The sequence below is a fragment of the Psittacula echo genome (genome assembly GCF_963264785.1).
Source record: "Psittacula echo genome assembly, chromosome: Z".
In the NCBI taxonomy this organism is placed as follows: domain Eukaryota; kingdom Metazoa; phylum Chordata; class Aves; order Psittaciformes; family Psittacidae; genus Psittacula; species Psittacula echo.
This window is the reverse complement of record NC_137742.1, coordinates 18,044,430-18,070,282: the sequence shown is the minus strand read 5'-3', so window position 1 is coordinate 18,070,282 and position 25,853 is coordinate 18,044,430. Positions and strand designations below refer to the sequence as shown.

At 39.4% G+C, this 25,853-nt stretch overlaps 1 protein-coding gene across 1 annotated transcript; it reads left to right on the top strand.

Moving 5' to 3' along the window:
* EMB (embigin) lies at positions 1 to 25,853 on the top strand. Its single transcript, XM_080637209.1, has 11 exons — positions 1 to 100; positions 5,126 to 5,215; positions 6,298 to 6,387; positions 7,722 to 7,802; positions 10,195 to 10,369; positions 11,502 to 11,590; positions 17,155 to 17,282; positions 18,452 to 18,731; positions 19,517 to 19,550; positions 22,419 to 22,489; positions 24,289 to 25,853. The coding sequence occupies exons 1-10, from the start codon at positions 16 to 18 to the stop codon at positions 22,471 to 22,473; spliced, it is 1,107 nt and encodes a 368-aa protein (XP_080493335.1). The 5' UTR covers positions 1 to 15; the 3' UTR covers positions 22,474 to 22,489; positions 24,289 to 25,853.

Genomic DNA, 25,853 nt, shown 5'->3' with positions numbered 1-25,853 from the left:
GGCGGTTGTGGCACTATGCCTGCCGCGTTCGCCGGGAAGTGCCTGGGGAGGCTGCTGCTACTTTGCGTCTACCTCAGTCTCTCGGGCGGGAGCTCAGCAGGTAAATGTTCTCTCGTTTCGCGGGCTGGGCTGGGTGATTGTCATGCTGCAGCCACCCTGTCCGCCCTCAGAATCGGGGTGGAATGGCGCAAGGGGGCCAGGGGCACCACCTGGGAGCTGCGGCCGAGCTAAGGTTCTCCCTGCCTTGCAGCATCCCCCTGGCTCCCCAGGGGAACTCCGTGGCGTGGCGGGGCGGGTGTCCCTCGACCCTGCCTGTTCAAACGATCGAGGCGTTTCTTCAGCGACACCGACCTTCCCCGAGATCAGAGCTGCTTGGTGCCGTTTTCCCTCTGCCTCCGCGTGCTCTCGCCTTTAGTTTCAAAAACGTGCTTGGGTTTCTCATAGGTCTGCTGCAAGTAGGGACCCCCTCCCTGCCGCCCTCTAATTAGCGGTAACATGGTGGTCGGCGCGGTGCTGGCTGAGGGGCAGAAGGTGCACTGGGCCTGGGGTCTGCCACCGTCTCTGCTCCCTGCTTCGCGGGCGGGAGGGTTGTAGGACTTAGTGTTTTATTGCTGCCTTACGCTTATTGGGTAAAGCATGGTTTTAAGTTCTGAGAAAACCACACATTTGTAAGTTGCATAAACTATAAGTGTGCCTGGCAGGTTGTGAGGAGTATTGCTTGGAGGATTTTAGATTGGGGTTTTAAATGGGTCATCTAAAATCAAGAGGGAAGAGGGACTTGGGGGACTGACTGGGCTCTGTTCTTCCTTTAGTGGTTTTCAACAGAAGTAGGAGTTTGGTTTTTATTTTTATTTTTTCCTTCTCTAAAGCTAGTGTATTTATGTTAATTGCTGGTTTTGGAGTATTGCAGAGTAGTACAGAATGGTACTAGAAGGAAATATCAGATTGCTAATGTTTGCTCTGCAGGACGTAACTGTTAGAGTGTGTCTTGCCAAGGCAGAAAGTTCTGCCGATGCATGTATGTGAACATTATTGCTGAGACTTCAATTCACTATCAGTGGTTTAGCTGCATTTTCAGCGTGTGATATGGAAGCAATTACATATCAACACAAGTTTTTGTGCCTCTGTTGGTTTTCTACTACTAAGAGAAGCAGTACTGCTCCTTGTGTATAATAACCTCTCTAGAATTTGTAGTAGTTTAATATAATGCATAAATATTACAATTTGTATGAATATATAAGGACAGGAAATGTGTTTTACACTTTTTAAGGCTTGTTTAAAATGCATATGTTCATGTATGCACGCAGAGGAAAATCTGTACTTCTTAAGCTTCTGTAAAATACATGTGTATTTATGTACACAAAGCTTTAAGTCCTTTCAGACAGTTTATTTCATTAATCAAAATGTTTTGTGACTGTAAATGGCCTGATAATTGTAGGAGCGTGAGTCACATTATAGCAAGTTAGCCACATGTTTGTTGGTTTTTTTTGGTGACTGCTGCTGCTGAAAAGTACCTAAAGGTAGTTGAAGCAGTTCTAAGTTTGTGTAAAGCCATCACTGAAATATAATCTTCTGAAAAATAAACAAAATATATTTAAAAAAAAAAAAGGGCCAGAACCACACAAAACACCCAACCCAAGAAAATCCTATTTGTGTTTCCAAAATTTCCAAAGTCTATCTTCCTGAAGTGGTGGATATCTGGCTTTGAGCAGACTTCAGAAATAAGCCACCTGCATTAGTACCCTTTATCCATATAGAGGCTGTTGTTTTTTGGATTTATATTAAATGCTTTTATATTTGTATAAACTAGGTAGGAAGGCTTCATACTTCCTACCATGGTGATTTAAACGTGAGGTATTTTAAGCTTTCAATGGTTATTAACCAAACGTACAAAAAGCCTGTCAGGCGTAGGGGCTATCTGTGCACGTGCAGTAAAGGGGAATATCATGTTCTTTTGGAGGGTGGAGAGCTAAAATTGTCTTCCTGTGAAGTCCAGAAACAGTGTGCATTCAGGGGATGTGAGGGTTCAGCAGGCTTCTTCAGGCAAAAGGAGTGCTTGCGGTAGAAACAACCAGAGGAAGTGGTAAGTGCACAAGGACAGTTGCAGAAAGCTGGGTTGTGTAGTGTTCTGCAGCTGGTCAGGCAGAAACCACAAGAGGCCTCTTCGATTTTATTTTGATAAGTAGCTTGAGAAGAGCTCTTATTCTGTTGCTTTTGTCTTTTAGTCTTATAAATGTTAATTGTTTTGAAAAAAAGAAAATAAAAATTAAACCATCACTCTTACTCTGTACTGAATTGAGAGTAATTTCTAAGGAAGGGTAGTGTCACAACACTGTTGTTTGCTTCTTCATTAGGCAACCTTTGTGGTTGCCTAGTTCAGTTGCAGCATTCCTTGAGGAAAAGCAAACCCACCACATCTCATCTCCCAGCTTCTGCCCGTAAAGATACTAAGGAGTTGTAAGAGTAGAGGATGCACCTAATTTCTTAAAGACTTTGCTTCCAGGTTGGATTTTTCTGGTTTGTCCTGAGGAAAGGGCTTCTATCTCAGGATATTTGGAAGTCTTATTTATGTGAATCCTCTGCTGCTTTTGGGAGAGCTCAGCAAGGAGCTTTTACCTTTCCTAGGAGTACTGAGAGGTTCTGGTGGCTGGTTTTGGATAGTGAGTGCTGTGTGCTTGCACAGACATGTGAAATCGGTATGAAATAAATTGGCATTAAATTAAACATTAAATTGATGCTGTTAAATTAAACCAAATTATATCTCAGTGCTTTTCTATTCAGCTGCTTTTCTGGCTGAAAAAGAATGAATAGATTTTAAAGCCTGAAATTGCTCTGGTGATAAGTGTGGTACATCCACACTCTATCCCCCAAGTATTGGCTGCAATATAGAGCAGAGGTAAGGCAGAAAAAGAAATTAATGACCTCATACTCTCCCTAGCTCCTTTCTGCATAAAGATCAGGGCACCAAAAGAAAAGCAAGCCACCAGACTATTGATTAAATCTAATGCACATCAATTGTAGGCAAAGGTATGCAGCCATGACTCAGTAGTTTGAGAAGTTATTCTATTTGACTGGCTTACATTACTGCCTGACTTGGTGATACGAAGCATGCAGTGCTGGGTTGTCTTGATTTCTGATGCTCTTCAGCAGATGTATATGAGACAAGAGCAGTGCAATGTTATCTCTGCGATGTAGTTTGACATGTAGACAGATAAGAGCTAAGATGTGAAAGCGGTGGTGACTAGAAATAATGCTACTTGAACTGCTTTCACTTGGTATGTGAATCAAGGAAGACAGCCAAGATGAGAGCCATATTAGTATGCAAAACATGTTGCAGGTTATCTGCGTTCCTTACAGAGCGATAACAGAGCTGCTGTATAGCTTGGCTCTAGCATCTTCTAAATTCATCATCTTTTGGGATTTTAATTACTGTGCAGATGATGCATCTACTGAGCTGATGGTCAAGTGATCCATGACATCCTTAGAATGCCTCGAGATGGTACAGATATAAAAATTCATGGACCTTTCTTCAACCGTACCATGAATATTGGAAGCATAATAGCTCTCCCAGCTCTCAGCGCCTTTGTTAAGAAGAGAATAAGACTTGGTCTTCTTGCTAGCTGGGTCATAAGTCAGCAGATACTCAGAGCAGATTTCTTAAGTTTTTTGCTTAGGTGAAGGGCTGGAAGGCAACACTTGGCTGTAGGACCAGTGGATTGGTGTGAAGAAGTATGAAGAATTAAGAGCCTGTTGCTAAGAACTGCTAATGCTTAATTTTTTAATAATATTATTTGACTATCTTGTTTTACTTTTGAGGCAGATTGAGAAAGCAGATGGTGCAAGCTGGGCATGACTGTAATGTAGTCTGGAGTAACCGTGTGCTGAAGGTGCCAGTGCGAGAGTCTGTGGGTGGTCTATGCCCATTGTGCTGAAATGAGGCAGGAGTGTTAGTAGTAGTGCTGTTCACGTGTAGGAACTGGCGGGGTGCTGACTTCTGCTGAAGGCATGCAGCTCTCAGCGAGCTTGGGCACACTTTAAAGTATGATGTAGCTTTTGACTTTCCATCTATACTTGCTGCTGTCTTGGATGTCTAGCATAGATTATTACCCCGTCAGACTTTAATTACAAATGCAAAGCATGTGTTCTTTTTTCCCTGTGTAAGTACCAGCCAAACCACTTAAAAGCTACTAATGTGAGATTGCGCTGAGTTTGAGAACAAGTGTGTCCTAGTATTACGGCAGTAGAATATGTCCTGAAATACATAAGCATCTGAGGGTAGTGGCATTTATTTTACAATAGCTAGTTCTGCCACCCAAATGTGGGAACAGAAAGGAAGGGATAAATACCTTGATTTTTATAAAATAACTAGGGACCTTGAATTCTTAATAGAAGGGCAACGCAGCATAATATACTCAAAATAAGCAAGTCTTCTCCCTTTTCCTCTGTCCTTTCTCCAGTCAAGACCATAAAGCAAAACCCCAGAGTCTTGCCTGGCTCTTGCAAAAGCTGTATTACAGGAGCAGAGTCAGGTTTGCGGTAGTGATAAATGGAAATAATCATTATTCCTACTTGAACTCCATATTTAAGATAAATGCTTTTGCTTTGCTCATCAGGGTAATAGTAGTAGGAAAGGAAGTTTTTCACTGCATCGCAAACCAAGCTAGATGTGTAAGGTTATAATGAGGTCCTTATTCTATTAGTGAATCTGCTAATCTTAGTTTAAAAATAACCAACTAGTGTTAGTGTCATAAAACATGGTGGTCTAAGCCCATAAACAAGACAGAATTTGAGTACAGCTTATAAAGTTTATTGGTCTGGTGGAATATCCTGAAGAATGGCTTTGCCTTACTATAGGCTAGCTACAGGAAAAGATATGTCTACAGAAATTAGAGGTCAAATACTGCTTCTGTTCTTTAATCTTTTCTTGCCTAAAGTAAGCTAAAGAAATCATGAAAAGTAGTTCTTGCACACTTCGGCTGTATATGCTCAGAATTTGTGGAAAAAATGTAGGTAGTAAGCTGTGGTGAGGAAATTCTGTTTTAATTATTTTCATTAACTAGATGCTTCTGACTCAGTTCAACTTAGGGAGAGTAAAGTTTCTTTAAACCCTTTTTTCTTTCTTTAGATCCAGCTATGACAACACAAGATGCAAGCAGTCAATCTCAGGCAAACTCTTTGACTAATATGAAGAATGGACTTAATGAGTCATTTCCTGGTAATTGTTTTATTTCAGTACACCTAAAGCTATAATACGTTTTCCTAGTGATATTAAATTATGGTGTAGAGTTTGCATTTTTATACTAGTCTTTCAAAATAAGATTGTGACTTTTCAGAGGGAAGAGAAGTAAATATGTAATCTAGGTCTTTTAAAGCCACTGCAAGAGCTAAGGTGTAAGAATCTTGAGGACCGGATCAGCTTTATAATTTTCTCTTGCTTAAAAAGCCATTTTGTAATAGCACCTGAGATTGACAACAGTCTACTGTCAACAGCAACCAAATGTAGCTGTGTTCTTCTGTGTCATCCACCTTAATGTACAGGTTTATTGTTACTTTAACTTGTTGAAGCAGGAGGGAAGGTATGAAAGTGCAGATGGAACAAGCCAGGCAAAAGGCTGATTGCCTGTGGCATAGTGTTCTTAGTGTTGTGAGCTGGCATGCAGATAAAAGAAAAACACTGCTTTACAAAATGGTCCTGCAACTTGGAAGGCATGTGGTACCTGTGCTTATGCTTCCTCAGAGACCTTTGGATGCAAATCACTAGCAGGGCCTTCCTTCAGCACAGCCAGATTCTCTCAAATTGTAGCTGAGAGAAATATGTTCAAGAACTTTGCCTCAAAGTTCAGTATTTTATGCAGGAAAAGTGAGGGAGTAATTCTGAGGAGACCTAGGCTCTCAGAGGCACTATTTTTACTGCACAGTGATCAACTCTGCCACTCACTGCTTCTGTCAGTAAGAAATCAAGATTTAGGCCAGTTTTCTCCAGTTTCCTGACTGAATATGAACCTTTTCCATCCATGCACAGGAGACATAATGAAGCCCTTTTTCTTCTACAAAAACTAGTGTAATTTTCCCCTATAATGTTGCATGATTAGGCAGATTCAATATATGGTTACTATTTATATATTTCTGAAATGCATTATAAAATTGACAAAATTGCTTTACAAGCACGTAAAACTAAAAACATTTAGTGTGTTTTATCTGCTGTGGGGCAGGAGGAATCTCTGTTGCTTTTGTTTCTTCACTAAATTGAAAGAAAAATATTTTTTTGTAACTGTTTTGGTTTTTCTCACCTTTCAGAACTCATGGCAACTACACAAATTGTCAGTTGGCAAACGCAGGGATGCCCTTCGGATCATGTGACACTTGGACATGAAGTATCTGTACCTGGTAAAAGCAATCGTGTCATTCTACTGAAATGGTTGTTTCAGCTACCCTAAGGTTCTACCTCGTTCTTGGTGGTTTTTTTTAATTTTTTTTTTTTAATTTTTTTTTAATATGAAATGGTTATGGAGGGTTTGTATTTGTTGGCAATTAACAAGACAAAGATGTTCAAGCTGTACATAAAGTAGCTGTGGAAACTGAAAGAAAATAAAATTGCTAGAACTGTGTTAAATTGACCTTTCCTTTAAGCATAACTTCTAATGCCTTCTCCCACAATGTTTCACTTTACTAGGGATTTGTATGCAGACAATACAATATTAAAGAAACAATTATGTGTGTAGATGTGGAAGGATGATGCTTTCTTAGTGGGGCTACATCTGCTATTAATGCTGTAGTTTATCAATTTGCTTTCTTGCTCTGTCCTGGAAATGCATGGAGCATGAAAACAACTAGGGTAGTGGGAACAGACTGTTCATGCTTACAGTTGCCTGCCTGAGAGCTGTATTGAGTTTTATAAAGGTAGTCCCTGGAAAGTAGGCTATCCATACCCCTACAGAAAGGAGTTTTTGCGGGCCGTATAAAACTTACTAAACACAGTTTTCCCTCACAGAAGGAAATGAGTATATTTTAGTCAGGCAGATGATGGTCAATATATGTATCTTCTGAGAAAGAGTGTTCCCAGCAGTTTTGTGGAGCAGTGAGGGACTGACCATGTTGCAGTGGAGCACAGGATGTTCTTGCCTCTGCATTTATTAGAGCTACATCTAGATTAGATAGCCTACTTCTGGCTTTTTGGCCATATAGTTAAATTGTAGTGGCTTTGGGAATGGCAGTGTTCTGTCCTTCTGGGTTACGCTCTGTGTGTGTGTTTGTGGTGGTGTTTTTTTTTGTTGGTTGGTTGGTTTTTTTTGTGGGTGGGTGTTTTTGCCCCTTTTTTTTTTTTTTTTTTCCCTAAAGCTTATTGCTTTCCAAGCTCATTGATGTAGTCATGTACAGTTCTAGGGCCCACCTATAATCTTTGAATCAGGCTTTAAAATGGATAGTTGCAACTTCTTCAGAGTATTGACATTCACAGTTACAGTATATTAAAGCTAGAAATGGTCTTCCAAAATGACATAATTACTATAGCAGCAGCCACATAACACTGCAGTTTTCAGATTCTGACTTGTAACCCACAAGGTATGTGAAAGGATCTCCACAGTAGTCTGCATTTGGGAAGGGGCTTTTCTTTCCCTCATATTACTGTAAGAAATAATTGCAGCACTGTATTGATGTTCTGCAGTATGATTACCTTTATAGGATCATAACATATCACTTTGCTTCCTTTACAACCTTATTAGGTCCAAATCTTGCTACAAAAGAGTCCAGGCAGACAAGTGATCAGAGTGTTACTTTTGTGCAGTATGAGTTACTCCTACCTGGTATGTAATTTTTCTCTTCCAGTTATGTTATATTGAAAGCCTATGATTATGCACAACCTTTTGTGCGAGTTACAGAAGTAGCTAGGATGGCACTTCCTTGATAAAGTTACAGTGCTCACAGTAAGCATGTGATGAGCCCAGTAAAGGGAAATATTAATGTTTGTTGCATTATTGAGTATTGTGTTCTAATAATTATTTTTATTAGTGGAGAATAAGATTCTTACTTTTTAAAAATCGCAAATAAAACCAGCTCATAGCTATGTGTTTCACCCAAATCAATCCAAGTGACAATTTCTTTGTGCTAGTGAATCTGCTTGTGAAGACCACATAAGCTAGGGTACTTGTTAACCAGCAGGTATTAGTCAACTTTGCAGCATTACAGGATTTAAAGCATGGAGAAAAGGCAAGATAAAGCTCTTCCTACAGTGGATGTGAAGTTTCCATAATAATAATTTATAACTAATTTCTTGGACAACTGGAAAAATTAACTGAAATATCTCTCAACTGGAGGAAATAATTTAGAATTCCATTGCAAAATTCTGGTATGATATTTTAGTGACATTATTCTACAGCATTTACACTGTTTTTCTTCTAGCAGGAAGCTTAAGGTAGTATCTCTTGTTCTGATACATGTACTCTTGGTACAGAAATGTCCCAGATATTGATTGTGGTAGTGGTTAGCCTTCAACAGCTTAGGGTTTTCACATTCCATTCATTTAAAGTGTGAAGTTTTTAAATAATTGCAAAGTACAGATTCTACTTTTAGCCAGTGTGATTAATCTGCTGTAAAGGTTTAACTACTCTGAAACCAGTTCCATTTGTAAAATTACTTCTATCGTAAACGACAAGATGAGTTATGCTTGGCTCATTTATTAAGTGTGGTGGTTCTAATAAATGAATTGCAGTTACTGACTTTGCTATGAAAGCTTAAGGTGTTGCACCTGTAATTCAACAGACCTGTGCTATTTTGGCTGGGATTTGGACTTTTGGGCGTGCTGTTCTGCAGGCTGTAAATGTGTGAAGTTTAAATTTTTTTATGGGAGTATCTGGGGCTTCTACTTCAGCCAGCCTTTGCTGCTGCTTAGGTGTGGCTTGCAGTACTAGGGCAATGAGCTGTATGTTAAAACTTGCTTTTTCTCAAAGAATTTGAATGAGCTGTGAAATACAACTGTACCCTTGACCATCAAATACTATTGGGTAGATGTAGGATTGACGTGAGGCCTGGAATAATTTTTGGTGAAGTATTTGGATAGACTAACCACAGTTGTATCTAACAGGTATGAAAGAAAATGCCAATTATGAAATAAAAATATCAGTGCTGACCAGTAAAAAGTCAAGTGTGTTATTTATAAAAGACTGAGTAGATCAGAGAAGATATAAGATATTCAGATTATCATAGACTGGTTAAGGTTGGAAGGGACCTTTAAAATCATCTGGTACCAACCTCCGCTGCCACAAGCAGGACATTTTATTCTAGACCAAGTTCCTCTAAGCACCATCCAACCTGGACTTGAACTCTCCCACAGATGGGGTAGCCACAGCTTCTGTGGGCAACTTGTTGCAGTGCCTTAACACCCTTGCAGTATCTGCTGTTGAAATCTACTTTTTGGATACACTCACTTTTGCTTTTAACATGCTTCATAAGCATAAAAAATGTCAGGTGGTTTTACTGTATTGGAATGTTTTCGTATTGCACTTGTGCTGGCTTGCCATTAGAAAGGCAAAGGCAGCCATAATCTGAAGATGATCTGTTTTCAAATTCAGCAGCTGTAGCATGAAAAGCCAGATCCAAAAATGTTAAGGCTGTGGATTTTTGTCAGCATCTTCACTAGCAGTGGGACATTACCTGTGGTCTCGCAGTATCATAAAAATATGCAACTGGCTAAAACTTGGGTACTTGTAGATATTTACAAGTCAAACTTTTTGAGATTATTATTATTTTTTGCTATGCTTACTAGTATTTTTAATCCATTAAATCCTGCTTTTTTAATACCAAATGTGAATTTGAAAAGGAAGTTTAGAGTGGGAGCAGATACTGTTGCCCCTGGCGAGAGCTAAGTACTTAGTATACTTCGGTTTGGGTTAAATTATGTAGAAGAATGTCTTATCTTGCTTTCAGTGAAATGAATATCTATGTTTCTATATTAGAACTCTGTAAGAATTTTACTTACAGAATGAGTGTGTAATTTTTGGAATGAATGTGTATCATAACTCAGTTATGGCTTAAGAAAATTACTGGCATTGTCTGATTTTTGCAGTTTTAGCCTGAAAAGTATAACAGCAACACAATATATACACTTGTAATCCAGCACATGTAAAACACAAATTTGAATCTGTTCTTCCTCCACAATGAAGAAATGTTTTTCGTAAATATAGTTTTTAAACTTTCTAGGTGCTTCTGGTACTCCTGTGGAAACAACTATCAGTTTGGACAAGGTAGTTGAAGTTGAACTTACTTGCATATTGGACAAGGAATATTCTTACTTGAAAAGTTTTCAAGTGACTTGGAAGAGGGGAAATGAAACAATCAGTCATACCAATAAAACTGATAACAGCTGGAGCATCAAGTAAGTAGCATTCTTGACAGTTTGACTTGCAGGTTCTAATGAGTTATCCCTTGCATATATGCTGCCAGCACTAGTCATGTGTGTCTTAGAGCAAGATGCAGTGATTAATATGTCTGTAATTGGCATATTGAAGCTGCAGGAAAGGAGAGAGGTTGCAGTTACCACAAGCATGAACGAAGAACTCCTGTATTACCAAGAATTTAAGTAGTCTTAGTCTGAGATTACTAAAATACCTCAATTACTTTTTCAAGTTCCATGTTTTTCCACTCAGTGCTCCTTTGCAGTAATCTGAAAGTTATCAATGATGAGGTCATAATTAGCAAAACAGAGAAGAAAACAGCTTTACAGCAAAAATGTTTTGTTTTAAAGGTTTTCTTAACTCTTTAGAACCTCTGAAGAGACTCAAGAAATATAGAAATCTTACTCAGTTGATACTATTTACTGTTGGACTCTAAAATTAACCCCTTTACAGACATGTAATGAGGTAGTCTCCAGTTGATTTCTGTATAGCTTTGGTTTCTTAACATCAGTAATATTTATCTAAAATTTCTATGATGGAAAATGTGGTGAGAATGTATTTCACTTTTTTGCTAGTCTGTATGCACAAGCACAGCCATGTAAATCTTTGTACAAAGTGCCTGTGAAATGTTTACTGGCAGAAATGCTGGGCTTCAGTAGGTGGCAGCTCCTTAAAACTGTTCTGTGTTGAAGCTGTGCTAGCCATTGATTAGCTTTAGAAAGAATAAACCATTTAAATAATCTCTTCTGAAGTCCTACATTGGACGTGGGTTCGCCATGTGAACTATATAGTATATCCTGTTTGGTAAACTGTAGATCATACTGCTTAAAAATGTTTGGCCTTCTACGAGCATCAAGGGTGAAAATATTTATGTTCACAGCTGTGCTTGTGCTTTTCTATTTTCTTAAAAATGTCATGCTGTTTCTACATCGCAGTGAACCTGAATCCAGTGTTTCGGCAATGTCTCTTCTCTGATCCACTGCTAATCTCTTTGTTTATTTAGAATGTTAGTTAGCAGTCACCAATAGTTGTAGGACAAAAGAGAATACAAACAGAAAACCAAATTGGTGATTTCTTTTTTAATTTTTTGTTTTGTTTTGTTTTTGTTTTAAGAGTAAGTGTCTCGGATAGCAGTAAGTTGGGAAGTTACAGCTGTACCCTGAAAGGTGAAAAACAGCTCAGTGGTATTTTTCACTTACAAGGTAATTGTATTCAATTTTAACTAACTACAGTTTTATTTTACTTTAGATTTTGCTTCACTTGACTATTGAAATTGTGTGTTATTATGGCTTCTGGATAGTATGGAAATTTCAACTTAATTTGATAAGCAGTGACTAATATGGACAAGCTAAGTGTTACTCACTGTCAAAGGCGTGGAGGGAAGAAGAATTTTGAAGCCTTTTTAACAAAACTTGCTAGCAACCAAAAGAGTGTATAAGCCTACTTTTTTCCTAAATGAGGAACTGATTTCCCCTTCCTTTTCCATCCCTAAGCAGGAGTAAATAAATGCTCATCACTTTCTGGGGGTTGGGAGGAAAGGATGGTGTCTCAGATAAATTCTTCAATAAGCAAGGCCAATGACTTAGAAGTTTGGCTTGAGATTCGATGTTACAAGAGGAGCAAATGATTGGCAGAATGGAGGCAGGTTTTTGAATAAATTCAGTCGTATTTCTGAAACACCAAATTACTGCTTTAGTGCATCTGTCATTCTGTCTAAGAACAGCACTTACATTAAAAGTTACTGTGTTTAATTGGGCAGTAGGAGTGCCCTTTCTTCTCTGTTACATTCTTTTCTCCAATAATATTGTCCCAACAGTAGTAGGTGAAATCCAGTTGAATGCAAGATGTGGGAATTGAACAAATACAAGCTGCTGAGAATCTTCATATCTTAATGAGAGCTATTGCCTTTTCCATTCTCACCATCCAAATTTTGTAAAGAGCAAGACAAACATTTGATTTCTGAAGGGTCCATAGGCTGCTATATATATGAGAGAGATTCTCACTAAACACAGGCTGCTACCTCTTCAAATACCCTAACCTCAGCTGGGCTAACCAGCTCGGCGTTGCACTTCAGTGCTACAAGCTGCTTTTGTTCAGTGGGATATCTCTCATATGACTTGAGAAAACTCTCATTTATGTTCAACTCTTGAAACGATACCCGTTTTCAAACCTTCAGCCAGGGGAGACTAGCTTGTAATACTGAAGAAAGTAAAAATTGTAGTTTACTCGGGTTTTTTAATCTCTAAAAATGATTGTATGTTTTTCTTGTCAGTATATGGTTAAAGTTGAGTTAAATGTCTACCCAATTCTGTTTAGATTAAAAAAGTGAAAGGAGACCTTATTCATTTGAAAGTATATAGTAACTGTTTCACTAAGGGCAGGAATGACTCAATAGGAAAGTCATCTTTTCCAGAACAGTGCATAGGACTGGTTGATTTATTACAAGGAGATGGGACAATTGTTTCACAGTGGTTGAATGCTGCCACTTCTGGTGCCATAAAAAGTACTGGCTTGACATTTTTTAAGATTAATGTAAGAGTGAAGGAAATGGAAAGGAGAAGTCCTTGAATCTTCCAGTCAATAATGCAGGGAGAACAAATCTCAAACTGAAAGATGAGTAATATGTTGATAGACTTGGTGGCTAAAGTCATCACTGCTGTTACTAACTGCAATGATTTCCCACAGGGAAGTTAGGCATTATGGATGTCTTACCTCTCCTTCCCTTCCTCCCCATTCTGGCATGGCATGACCCTGCAAATTTTGAGGCGTTAAGCTTTTACCCATGTCTGCAGAAAACAAGAGATGCTTATAGGAAGATCAAATTATTAAATATGGAGACCATTCATGGGTATTTTGAAGTGTTGTAGTAGCTATATTACAGGGTAGAATAGATTAATTTGTTTGCCCTTTGTTGAGGGATCCTTGAGCACCTGTCCAGGTATACACACTGTGAAGCAACTCTCATCTTTATAAACTAGTGTGGAACTCTTGACTGATACAAATGCTGGTGCGATCACCTGTCTGCTCATCTCAACATTTTTCTGTGCAGCACCAGTGCTGGGTAAAAATTCTTGAAAAAATATCTGGAACAAAGCACAATATTCCCTTGCACATTCAGGATTAACCACTCTGTTAGAGCCAGATCTCAGAACTCATGATGGATATTTGTGTCCTTGTTTGTGACTATCCATGGGATATAGCCCTGGAGGGCAGGGGGGCCCAAGACTGTTGGTTGTTATTCAGGGAACACCTGCTACAAGCTCAGGAGTGTTGCATCCCAACTAGAAGGAAGTGCAGCAGGAGGGCCAGGAAACCTCCTTGGATGGATAAGGAGCTGCTGAGGAAAATTCAAAGGAAGAAGGAGTCTTATAGAAAGTGGAGGCAGGGACAGGTGGCCTGGAAGAATACAGAGATGTTGTCCGGGAAGCTAGGGACCAGGTTAGGAAAGCTAAGGCCCAGTTAGAATTAAACTTGGCTAGGGATGTGAAGGACAACAGGAAGGGATTCTGTAGGTACATAGCGAATAAAAGACAGACTAGGGACAACGTAGGGCCCCTCTGGAAGATATCGGGAGAGCTGGCTACCCAGGATTTGGAGAAGGCTGAGGTTCTTAATGACTTCTTTGCCTCGGTCTTCACTGGCAAAGGCTCTGACCACACCACCCAAGTCTTGGAAGGAGGACGCAGGGACTGTAAGAATGAAGACCCTAGGCCTACTGTAACAGAGGGTCTGGTTCGAGACTATCTCAAAACCCTAAACGTACACAAGTCCATGGGACCTGATGAAGTCCATCCGTGGGTCCTGAAGGAGCTGGCAAATGAAGTTGCTAAGCCACTGGCCATCATATTTGAAAAATCATGGCAGTCAGGTGAAGTTCCTGATGACTGGAAAAAAGGGAAATATAACCCCCATTTTTAAGAAGGGAAATATGGATGACCCGGGGAATTACAGACCAGTCAGTCTCACCTCCGTGCCTGGCAAACTCTTGGAGGAGATTCTCCTGGAAGGCATGCTAAGACACATGAAAAACAAGGAGTTGGTTGGTGACAGCCAGCATGGCTTCACGAAGGGGAAGTCCTGCCTGACCAATTTGGTGGCCTTCTATGATGGGGCTACAAAACTGATGGACAGGGGCAGAGCAGTTGATGTCATCTACCTGGACTTGTGCGAAGTGTTCGACACTGTCCCACACGACATCCTTGTCTCTGAATTGGAGAGACATCAATTTGATGGGTGGACCACTCGGTGGATAAAGAACTGGCTGGATGGCTGCACACAAAGAGTTGTGGTCAATGGCTCAATGTCCGGCTGGAGACCGGTAACGAGTGGTGTCCCTCAGAGATAGGTATTGGGACCGGTCTTGTTCAACATCTTTGTGGGTGACATGGACAGTGGGATTGAGTATGCCCTCAGCAAGTTTGCCAATGACACCAAGCTGTGTGGTTCAGTTGATACGCCGGAGGGAAGGGATGCCATCCAGAGGGACCTTGACACACTTGTGAGGTGGGCTGATGCCAACCTTACGAAGTTTAACCATGCCAAGTGCAAGGTCCTACACCTGGATCGGAGCAATCCCAGACACAGCTACAGGTTGGGCAGAGAAGAGATTCAGAGCAGCCCTGCAGAGAAGGGCTTGGGGGTGTTGGCTGATGAGAAAATGAACATGAGCCGGCTTCAGTGTGCGCTCGCAGCCCAGAAAGCCAACCGTATCCTGGGCTCCATCAAGAGGAGCATGACCAGCAGGTCAAAGGAGGTGATCCTGCCCTTCTACTCTGTTCTCGTGAGACCTCACTTGGAGTATTGTGTGCAGTTCTGGTGTCCTCAACTTAAGGACATGGCTCTGTCGGAACAAGTCCAGAGGAAGGCCATGTGGATGATCAGGTGACTGGAGCACCTTCCGTATGAAGATAGCCTGAGGAAGTTGGGGCTGTTCAGCCTGGAGAAGAGAAGGCTGTGTGGAGACCTCATAGCAGCCTTCCAGTATCTGAAGGGGGCCGACAAGGATGCTGGGGATGGACTCTTTATCAGGGACTGTAGTGATAGGACAAGGGGTAATGGGTTCAAACTTAAACAGGGGAAGTTTAGATTGGATATAAAGAAGAAGTTCTTTACCATAAGGGTGGTGAGGCCCTGGAATGGGTTGCCCAGGGAGGCTGCGAATGCTCCATCCTTGGCGGTGTTCAAGGCCAGGTTGGATGAGGCCTTGAGTGGTTTAGTGTGAAGTGTTCCTGCCCATGGCAGGGGGATTGGAAGTAGATGATCTTAAGGTCTTTTCCAATCCTAACTATTCTATGATTCTATGATTCTAATGTGGTCATATGTGTTGTTGGTATGTCAATAGCTGTAGTTTGTTTGCCACTCATCAGAATGGCTAAATCTTTTTGACTAAAAAACCCCTGTTTTGCTGGGTATGGGGGTTTTCTGTTTGTTTTCCCATGTTAAGTTCTTTTTTTCTGTAACTTGTTTTGTTTTTTCTCTTCTATAAATTGCCAGGGAGGTGTAAACAATTACTGGCAGTTACCTGACAGGAGTGAAGGTACTCTGCCACAGCTCTTTAGAAGGATAGTGTTTAATGATTAAAAAAATATGTATGGAGTGAGAAGACTTCACTAGTAATGATGCTGGGTTGATGTATAGTGCAGCAAATTCTGAGGTTTTAAGCAGTGTTCTTTTTAAGAAATTGGTTTCATATCTGTTTCTGGAATGGAAATTTTGAAGCTTGGTTGCTCACAAGAAGTGAACTTTTTGTGGAAAATTAATTTGTGCTCAGCCAATCAAAAGGGAGGTGAACAAGCACAATCTTAGTTTATACCAAATTGTTCCATCAGAACTGCTGAAAACAAATTCTGGGCCTGATTAGTCTAGTGTGACATTTAAGATGTACTGGATTGTACTTACAAGATAGAACAATGAAACTTTCAGGTAAAATTTAAAATAAATGGATCTGAAGAAAACATGCTGGTAAGCATCCTAATAAAGAGAGGAAGAAGGGAGAAAGGAAAATTCATACTCTATCGTGATATAATTACAGCTGAGCAAATATATCTGTGGCATGCCTGAATATATTCAACAACTCTTGCTGGTGGAAGGCTGTGGGTCATCTGTAGTTATAGTGGCTGGGACAAGTAGCTCTGAAGTTGCAAACTGATGCCTTGTTTCTTCTGGCAATGTTCTGTCCTTACCAAGATTGGACTGACATTCTTTTATAGTGCATGCACCTGAAAGCCATACTTCAACTCAAAATATTTTTAACTGCAGAGTTCTACCAGTCTGTTGTTCTGCCTTAATTGCAAAGAGAAGCTCCCTGCATACGGAATCACTGCCACATACCATTATGTTGTAGCATTATGGCTGGAATAGACTTCTATGACATTTTGCTGATTGAGTGAAGTTGCCCAAAAATTAGTATGTTTTTCTAGTGTACTAGAATTGAAGCATGTAGCTCACAGCTTTTAAGGAAAGAGGAAATGGGCAAGGGTAGAAATCACAATCTGAGTGTCACTTGGTTTTCAGTTTTAATTGGCAACTTTTAAGATCAGACAGCAACTGTGAACAGGATTCTCGTAGTTTCTGTGTAAATTCTGTATGTGTAGTGTCAGCCTGAAATGACTCTTCGTTTACATCATGTCATGAATAACAGAATCATCTATGTTTTAAGGGAAAAGGAAGTGAATGGACTACTGTAAGTAGATATCTAAATATCTTTTTGCAGTTTTGTAATTAAAATTTGTAGCTCTCACATAATGAACTTTTTCCTACTTCGTAGTACCGAAAATTGAACGAAAAGAAAAACCCACAATCAGTTACCTTAGAGATACAGCTGTAATGACTTGTGAATGTCCTGGCTATACAGCCATTTCTTGGACCTGGTATATGACCAATGGAAGTAAACAGGTAAGGTTTCCATCTGTTTGCCAAGAAAACAATGTGGTAAAATCCAAGTACAGACACTTTGTCAAATACGATGACCTTTTGCTGTAGACTCTACTAATTGAATTTCTATTAAAGCTCATTTAAATCTCTGTACATGAGGGGAAAAAAGTCTGTGCTATTTAGGAATAGTCGTTATTACAGGGATTTAGTTTTTATTCTGTTTTCTATGATGTTCCCTTTCCAGAAAGTCCCTGCCATACTCTTACAGCCTAGATACAAGTGAAACAAATCAGGCAGGTCATTAGGTATTTCATTTTACTATATTACTGGTCATATTTTGTTCAAATTTTGCTGCTTGATACCAAGAAAAATGTTACAGCACGACATTTCTAAAGACATGAAAGGTATTGGGTGCTTGAGGTGAACAGGCACATACCCATTTTTCTCCTTCTCCATATACAAGTAATTCTGTATTTCCCAGTCTGTATGGCCTCTGGGGCACTGGAGTTAAAGAAAGTTATCTTATTGTGGAGGCTGCTGTGCCACTTGATTCTGAAGGAGCTGAAATCTCTTCTCACTTCTGCTCTTGCCTTAAAGGCTGTAAGGAAAAATCTTGCTCAGCAGTTTCCCTCTTTCACATACCCACATTTTAAGATCCCCATTAGTCTTGGAAGCATAGGCACTTTGTTCTAGCCCTTTTCTGTGGAAAGCACTATTTAATTTCTAAAATAAGTTAGAGAGGAGGTAGATAGATCTGCCTCCTCTGTGCTGCTGAAGAGTAGCACTGGCTTGTAAGACTGTCAACATAATTTCCAGTGAAGCAGCATTCCCAGTTCAACTTTTGAAAGTACATGCTTTGTGCTGTGGTAAAACCTGGGTATTGCATCCTGACACCGGAAGCTGCCTTTGTCAGTGGAGAGTCGGTAGATTCAGGGCTGCCTTTCATCTGAAGTAGACTAAAACAAGTCAGACAACTTGCTCATTAAAAGTGTGTATTTTCCTCCACTGAATATAAAGGGAACACAGGCAGACAGCTAAGATAAAACTTTCCCTTGGAGGTGCAGTAAACAGAATTCACAAATGCCGCTTGTTCTGAACTTGTTTTTACATCACTCTGTGTAGAGCTATCGATAATATAAAATTAGACACTTTCTCATTACATTAATGAGACTTGTATTTTTTAATTTCAGATTGTCATTAATGAGTCTTTACTGGCAGACAGGTATGTAATTAGTAAAAAGTCTGCCAATATAACCCAGCTGAAGATACTGGAGCTCACCAAGGAGGATGGTGGTGAATATTGGTGTGAAGCTACTTTTGAATTAGGGAAAAGTGAAGGAAGACAGGAGCTTAAAGTTCTGTCCTTCATGGCGCCTCTCAAACCCTTCATAGCAATTGTGATTGAAGTTGTTGTTTTAGTAGCTGTCATTGTCTGTTACGAGAGATATTCAACAAAAGTAAAACGTACAGGTAAGCATTTTCTAGCTTTCCATTGAAATTGCAATCAAAAGTAGAAAGATACAACATGTAACACTTCATATATGAAGTTCAGTGTGATTTCCCCCCCCTCCATGTCTGTTTTTTTCTGATAAAACACTTTCTTCTAGATCACTGCATTATTTTTAGGTTTTTAAATCTCTTTCATGAGTCTTGAATTCAGGTACAAAGTGCTTTCAGTAAGCAGTGCTTGTCTATAAATGTTTTGATATAGACATTACTCTTTTGTTTTCAAGACAAAATAATCTAGAGGCTGTACTTGTTTAGGAATGGAATTAACTCGTAGTAGTCTTGAAGAGAGAAACTTCTGTTAAGCAATTGAGTAAGAAGGAAAAAATGCATTAAACCAGAACGCACTAATGTTGGTGGTTGAACCTAAAGCACATATAGTTGAGCCAAACTAGATGTACAGGATGAAACAGAAGTGATACATGTATGTAAAAAAACCCTATGCATATGTGTCTATATTATATGTATATGCATATATGTTTTTCAGTTTTATACATATATGTATGTATATATATTGTATATATAATGTACTAAAATCAGGCTAAAACTTGATCAAATTAAGCTTTTTGAAAAATTCACAGGTACTTCCACTGAACAGAGGAACAAGATAATTTGAACTATAAATCTAGGAAAACTAATAAAATGAAAAAAGTGTTTTGCTTAGACATGGAGTAAATAACATAATAAGCCAGAAGTTTTATAGTGTTTGTTAAATTGAGACCTTATATAATTCTTTTTCTGTTATACAGAAGCCGAAAAAGAATTTGACCAAATTGAGCATCTGTAAGTAAAAAATTTGTGTACTATAGTTAAATATTTGCTCTTTTGTGTATTAGTATGTTGTATAAAATTATACCTTGTTGTTGACCCAATTGGTATGGGTTAGTGATGAATGAGAAGGTATAGTTCATTCCTTTCCTTGAGGCTTCCTTAAAAATTCCAGTGTGCAGCACTTAATTTTGGTCTTCAGAATATATTTAATTTTTTTTGAAAACACCATGTATTCTCGTTATGAACTCATTCTAAAATCATAGAATGGTTTGAGTTGAAAGGACCTTAAAGGTCATCTCATCCGATCTGCTACTGCCATGGGCAGGGAAGCTCTGTGATTAGGAGGAAAATCACTTTCAGGTAGAAATTTTATAAAAGAGTCTTTGAAACTTTTCTCTTATTTATCCATAATAACATAAATTTCTCTCACTTGCATGTGGCCAAAGCCCAAATTATCCTAGGTAAGCCAGTAGTTGCTGGGTTATTGGGAGCTGGTGGTGTTGTCTATTTTGGTGTTTAACACCAACCTTTGGAGTAGTGCCTCTCATGGTGCTGATAGCTCCAGCTCCCTGGGCACAAGGATGGCTGCACTGCTGGAGTTAAAGGGGCAGGTGTAGGCACTTCCGTTGCTGTTCTGCTGCTTGAGTGTTGGTGCTCCAATGTAGGCTTCCCCATCCTGAGGATGCTGCAAAGCTTGCTTGCTAAAATAAGCTATACTGCTCTCCCTCAGCCCATCCTTTGAAGCTCAGTCACTTCATCTGGCATGTTAACTTTCCTTTTGTTTTGAGATGCAGCCTAGCAGTTCTTTTTCAATGTGTCCAGTCTAATACATGTTCTAGTCTCAGTCCCTTCACTTAAGTTTCTCTCCTTTTGTCCTTCTGCATGGCATGCTTCTTGAATTTCTTGCTGCAGTGACCTTTGTTTCCCTATGTTGTATTCATGTTTCCATTCCTATTTGCAGTGCTAGATGAAAATGTATTTTTAGTATTTACCCCCCTTTTAACCAGCTTTAAAATTCAGTTACATTAACTTTCTTAGCCTGTCTTCATATGGGAGGTGCTCCAGCTCTCTTATTGTCCTTGTGGCCCTCCTCTGGACTTTCTGCAACAGATCCATGTCCTTAAGTTGAGGACACCAGAACTGTACGCAGTACTCCCAAGTGAGGTCTCATGAGAGCAGAGTAGAGGGGCAGGATCACTTCCTTCAACATGCTGGTCACGCTCCTTTTGGTGCAGCCCAGGATACGGTTGGCTTTCTGGGCTGCAAGTGCACACTGAAGCCGGCTCATGTTAAGTTTCTCATCAGCCAACATTTGCAAGTTCTTCTCCACAGGGCTCTCTGAATCTCTTCTCTGCCCAACCTGTAGCTGTGCCTGGGATTGCTCCGACCCAGGTGTAGGAGCTTGCACTTGGCATGGTTAAACTTCTTAAGGTTGGCATCAGCCCACCTCACAAGCGTGTTGAGGTCCCTCTGGATGGCATCCCTTCCCTCCAGCGTATCAACCGAACCACACAGCTTGGTGTCATCGGCAAACTTGCTGAGGGCGCACTCAATCCCTGTCCATGTCACCGACAAAGATGTTGAACAAGACCGGTCCCAACACCGATCCCTGAGGGACACCACTCGTTGCTGGTCTCCAGGTGGACACAGAGCCATTGACCACAACTCTGTGTGCAACTGTACACCCAGTTCTTTATCAGCCAAGTGGTCAATCTGTCAAACTGATGTCTCTCCAATTTAGACACAAGGATGTCATGTGGGACAGTGTCAAATGCTTTGCACAAGTCCAGGTAGATGACGTCAACTGCTCTTCCCCTGTCCATCAGTTCCATAGCCCCATCATTAGAAGGCCACCAAATTGGTCAGGCAGGTTTTCCCCTTAGGGAAGCCATGCTGGCTGTCACCAAGCACCTTGTTGTTTTTCATGTGCCTTAGCATGCCTTCCAGGAGAATCTGCTCCAAGATTTTGCCAGGCACAGAGGTGAGACTGACTGGAAATGTCTTGAGTTGAAAATCGCCCTTGTTATGCAGCCCTGCACAGTACAGTGCACTGAAATAATGTTTTCAAGCTTGATGCGATGTGGGATGTGGTTTTGATCAGCTAATCAATCTTTAGTTTGGAGTTCTGTCTTAGATACACACATGTGAAGAAAATCTACTAAACCTTTTACTTTTTGCCTGATTTTAATAACTGAAAGTTATATCAGCTACTGGCTGTTTAGAAGATAGATTTGTGTATCAGAGAGAGTGTCTCCAAGGGAACTTCTCAGGTCTGTTACATCAAATGATGACTAATATACATCTGAATTTGATTGATGAGGCTATAATTAGAATGTTACAATTCTGATGCTATATATCTTATAATGCTACAGTTCTATAATGCTATAATGCTACAGTTCTAGGTAGGAGGCTAATGATTCAGAAGTAGTTTGGTTTAAGTGAGAGTATTGTTAATATAAGTCTTTGTGACCAACACCCTATAGCTAGTTGTTGGTACTCCAGGAAAAGCAATCATATAGCATTTCAGCCAATATTCTGAAGAAATTGAGATGTGTATTGTTTAAGCATTCACTTTATATGCAAATTCTATTCACTGAATAAAACGATAGTAACAGCAGTGATTTCTGGGACTACTGTCACTGCTATACCTTAGGTGCAGAACTTTGTGGGGTTTTGAGGGGGATTGACTTGTCTTTACTACTTGGCTGAAAGATGTCAAGAGTCAGATTTTTTTGGTGCTTAATTTTTTTAATCTTATAACTTTAAGTGTTAGAAGAGGGAAAATCAACTAGATGTACTGTCTTACTGGGTTGTGGGACTGGAATGACTGTGCTCCTACTAAAAAGCTGAGTTCTCGGATTTAACATTTCTTTCTTATAGTAAATCAGAAGACAGTGGTCTGGAAAGCAGTGAGGCTAGGCAGAGAAGAATTTGATCTGGTTCCTAAAAAGGTATGTAGAGATGAAATGGAGAAAAGAATTTATTATTTTCTTCAACAGCCTAATACAAGGATGAAGAAATCCATTGTGCCATCCCAGTGTCCCAGTGTGGTTGGTTGTTGGGGTTTTTTTGGTTGGTTGTTTTAATTTTTTTTTTTTTTTTTAATGTGGGAACATAGGAATAGAACCATTGTTTAGATAAAACAATATATAGTAATTTATGATGTGTTATCAGCAAGACAATGAGTCCAGTCCCTTATAATTCAATGTTGTCATCATCCTTGTGGTTTAGTAGTTCTGTTCACCTATGCAGTTCTTAAAACAGGACCTGGATTAATTTGCTTAATAACCTGGTTCCTGATGAAATATATCTGTAGTTGGCAGGGTAAGTGCTGAGGTGCGTAATTGTTGATATATCTAAGCCCCTAGTCTTTAGGCTGTATTTTGGGTTTTGAGTGAGTTTATGAAGAAAGCATGCAAATGGGGAATGTGACAGTACCAAAGATATGAAACAAGGGATTATAGGAGTCTAGGAAAGTAGACAAAGTGTAATAGATGGTGATGGAAATCTTTAGTGGTAGAAGGAAGCAGAGGATATGTAGCCCTGTGGTAGCTGTATAGTGAACACCCTCATCCTTGTTACTCTTTACAGCATAATTACAGATTGCTTCTACTTATGCCAGATGGAAATGCTTGTTAGATGATGGTATGTCAGTTGAGCACCAATCCTACACAGTAGCTATTTCCTCTTGTTATTCCCCCTCTGCATCTGGCACCCCAATCTCTCATCTCAGGATGGGGTATTAATGACTTTGTATTCATGTCACGGCTTGTAGTGTTTCTACTCATTACAAGCCATCTACTTGAAGGAAGATTGTTTCCCTACCCTTTGTTTTAAAGAGCAGAAGGAGAAGTGGCAGGTGAAGAGTAACAAACAGAAAATAATCACAAGTACTTTCAAGAGCATATTCTCTCCTCTGTTTTCCTACATATTGTACTTGTGATTGCTGTGACTTAGTTTCTCAAGGTGTCATGGCTTAACCCTGGGTAGCAGCTAAGCCCCCCCCAGCTGGTTGCTCATGCTCCCCTGGTGGAATGGGGGAAAGACTCAGAAGGAGAAAAGTGAGAAAACTCATGGGTTGAGATAAAGACAGTTTAATGGGCAAAGCAAAAGCTCCACACACAAGCAAAGCAAATGATGAATTCATGCACCACTTCCCATGATCAGGTAGGTGTTCAGCCACCTTCAATAAAGCTGGGCTACAGCATACATAATGGTTACTTGAGAAGACAAATGCTTTAATTCCACATATTATTCCCACTTCCCTTCCTTCTTCCCATAGCTCTTTATGTTGAGTGTGATGTCTTATGGCATGGGATATCCCTTGGTTCATTTGAGGTCAGCTGTCCTGGCTTTCCCTTCCTAACTCCTTGTGCACCCTCAGCCTGCTCGCTGGTGAAGCGGTGTGAAGAGCAGAAAAGGCCTTGACTTTGTAAGCCCTGCTCAGCAATAGTGAAAATGTTCGTGTATTATTTATGCTGTTTCCAGCACAAATTTGAAACACAGCCCACACCAGCTACTGTGAGGAAAATTAGCTTTATCCCAGCCAAAACCAGCACAAAAGAATTTATCCCGTATTGGTTCTGAGGTCCTATTCTTGTAAAGCCCTTTTTGCACATGATACTCAGTGAATCACTAAGGATTCAGATTCGCAAAAAAGAAAGCTTATTTTCAAACAAATATGGTAAAATATTAAGTAGCAAAATAATAGAATTGATGTTATAAGGAAATATGTTTATCTTTAATTCAGGAGATTTCGGGCAACAGAAATGGAAATCATCACAAAGCTACAGAAGTATGCAGCTATGCATTTTAAACCTCCACTGTGCTTCTAAGTAAACTCCTCTACACTTTAAGAAAATAAGATGCCTTTAAAATAGCTGTGAAACTGCTTATTTTGTACAGATGATAATGTATTCCAATGTACTGCATTTAGACCTCTGCTGTCTGTAACATTTGTCATTTTACTACTAAAAGGCTTTTTTTAATGTGGTTAGACTTCCTGTTGTTTGACTGATGTGTTTGGTTTTATGTTCTAAATTGGAACTAACTTTGCATTCACTGAATGTACAGATGATATAGAATGGGCCTATAAGTGTTACAAGGCTGGACTTGTAAGATCAAAAAAGTATTTCCACCAAAGAAAATGCCTTTTACTAGAAGGTGCAGCAAATGTGACACAGCCATTTTTTATGAAAGAACTTGTCAAAGGGAAATCTTTATCATTATTTAAATTAAACATTAACAGGTTTGTAGTTTGCTGTTAACAGTAAAATGTCTTCATTCTGACTTTTCTTAGCTTCATTTAAATGAGGAAGATAGGTACATTCTGAATACTTAAGATACGAATTTTCTGAAGATGTCCTGCCATATATATGTGCTACTATACTGCAATTCTAAATAGGCTAAATACTTACATACTGTGCAGACCAGGTATTTCAGAGTATTCCAGAGTAGCTGAAAGAAGCAAAGAGGATACAGTACTTATCCGAAGAAACTGAAATAATTCTTTACACTTGTAAAATTACTGCAGGATCTGAGGGCTGCAAAGAGTTTTGCGATTATACAGAGCACAGAAATTTCACAAATATAGCTATGTGGTTCTTATGTCCTGTCTACTTGATACCGTTTGCTTCTTGCAGCATACTGTATTGTTCCTTAAACTCCTCTTAAAGCACAGAGTAGGTCTTGAGCAGCTAAAATTTTCAGAGTATTTTGATAAAGCAACATGAGTACCACTAGTTCTCTTACACACAAAATTGTGACACTGCTGTTATAACTTAAGATACTGCTTTAGAAGTTGCCATAATTCTAAATATACTGTTTACTTATACAATCAGCAATTGAAAAAGGTGCAGCTAATAGAATATTAGTTGATCGCCTTAGTTGCCTTTGCTTGCTAATCTAAAAGAAAAAAAAGAAAAACTTAAGGGAAAAGTCAAGTCTTCAAAATAATTTATTTTCTCAACAAAAATGTAAGGAAAAAGCAAGCAGCATTTGCAAACTCCCTAGGGAAATGAAAGGAAGAAACATCTAAACAAAATTTCCTCAAACTGGTAATTTTTCTTTGAACATAGATAAAGGAATACAGAAAATAAGTTTAATCCCCTTCCTTTATTTTTCTAGTTTTACTGTTCTTATGGATTTGAAAATAACAGAAAGCCTAGCATTAGCTGTTGGAGATGGAGGGACAAAATCCAGTCTAATATATGCTTTTTTGTTTTCATTGTTTATTTTGCGTCTTTAAAATTACAAGTTAAAGGCCAGGTAAAAAACAATGCGAAGTATATACGCATTAAGTGATTGACTGTGTAA

Bases quoted from the DNA above. Each gene is read 5' to 3' on its own strand.
- EMB (XM_080637209.1), top strand. From the start codon at position 16: ATGCCTGCCGCGTTCGCCGGGAAGTGCCTGGGGAGGCTGCTGCTACTT. The intron at 101-5,125 runs GTAAATGTTCTC...TTCTTTCTTTAG, and splicing joins CTCGGGCGGGAGCTCAGCAG to ATCCAGCTATGACAACACAA. The intron at 17,283-18,451 runs GTAAGGTTTCCA...TTTTAATTTCAG, and splicing joins TGACCAATGGAAGTAAACAG to ATTGTCATTAATGAGTCTTT.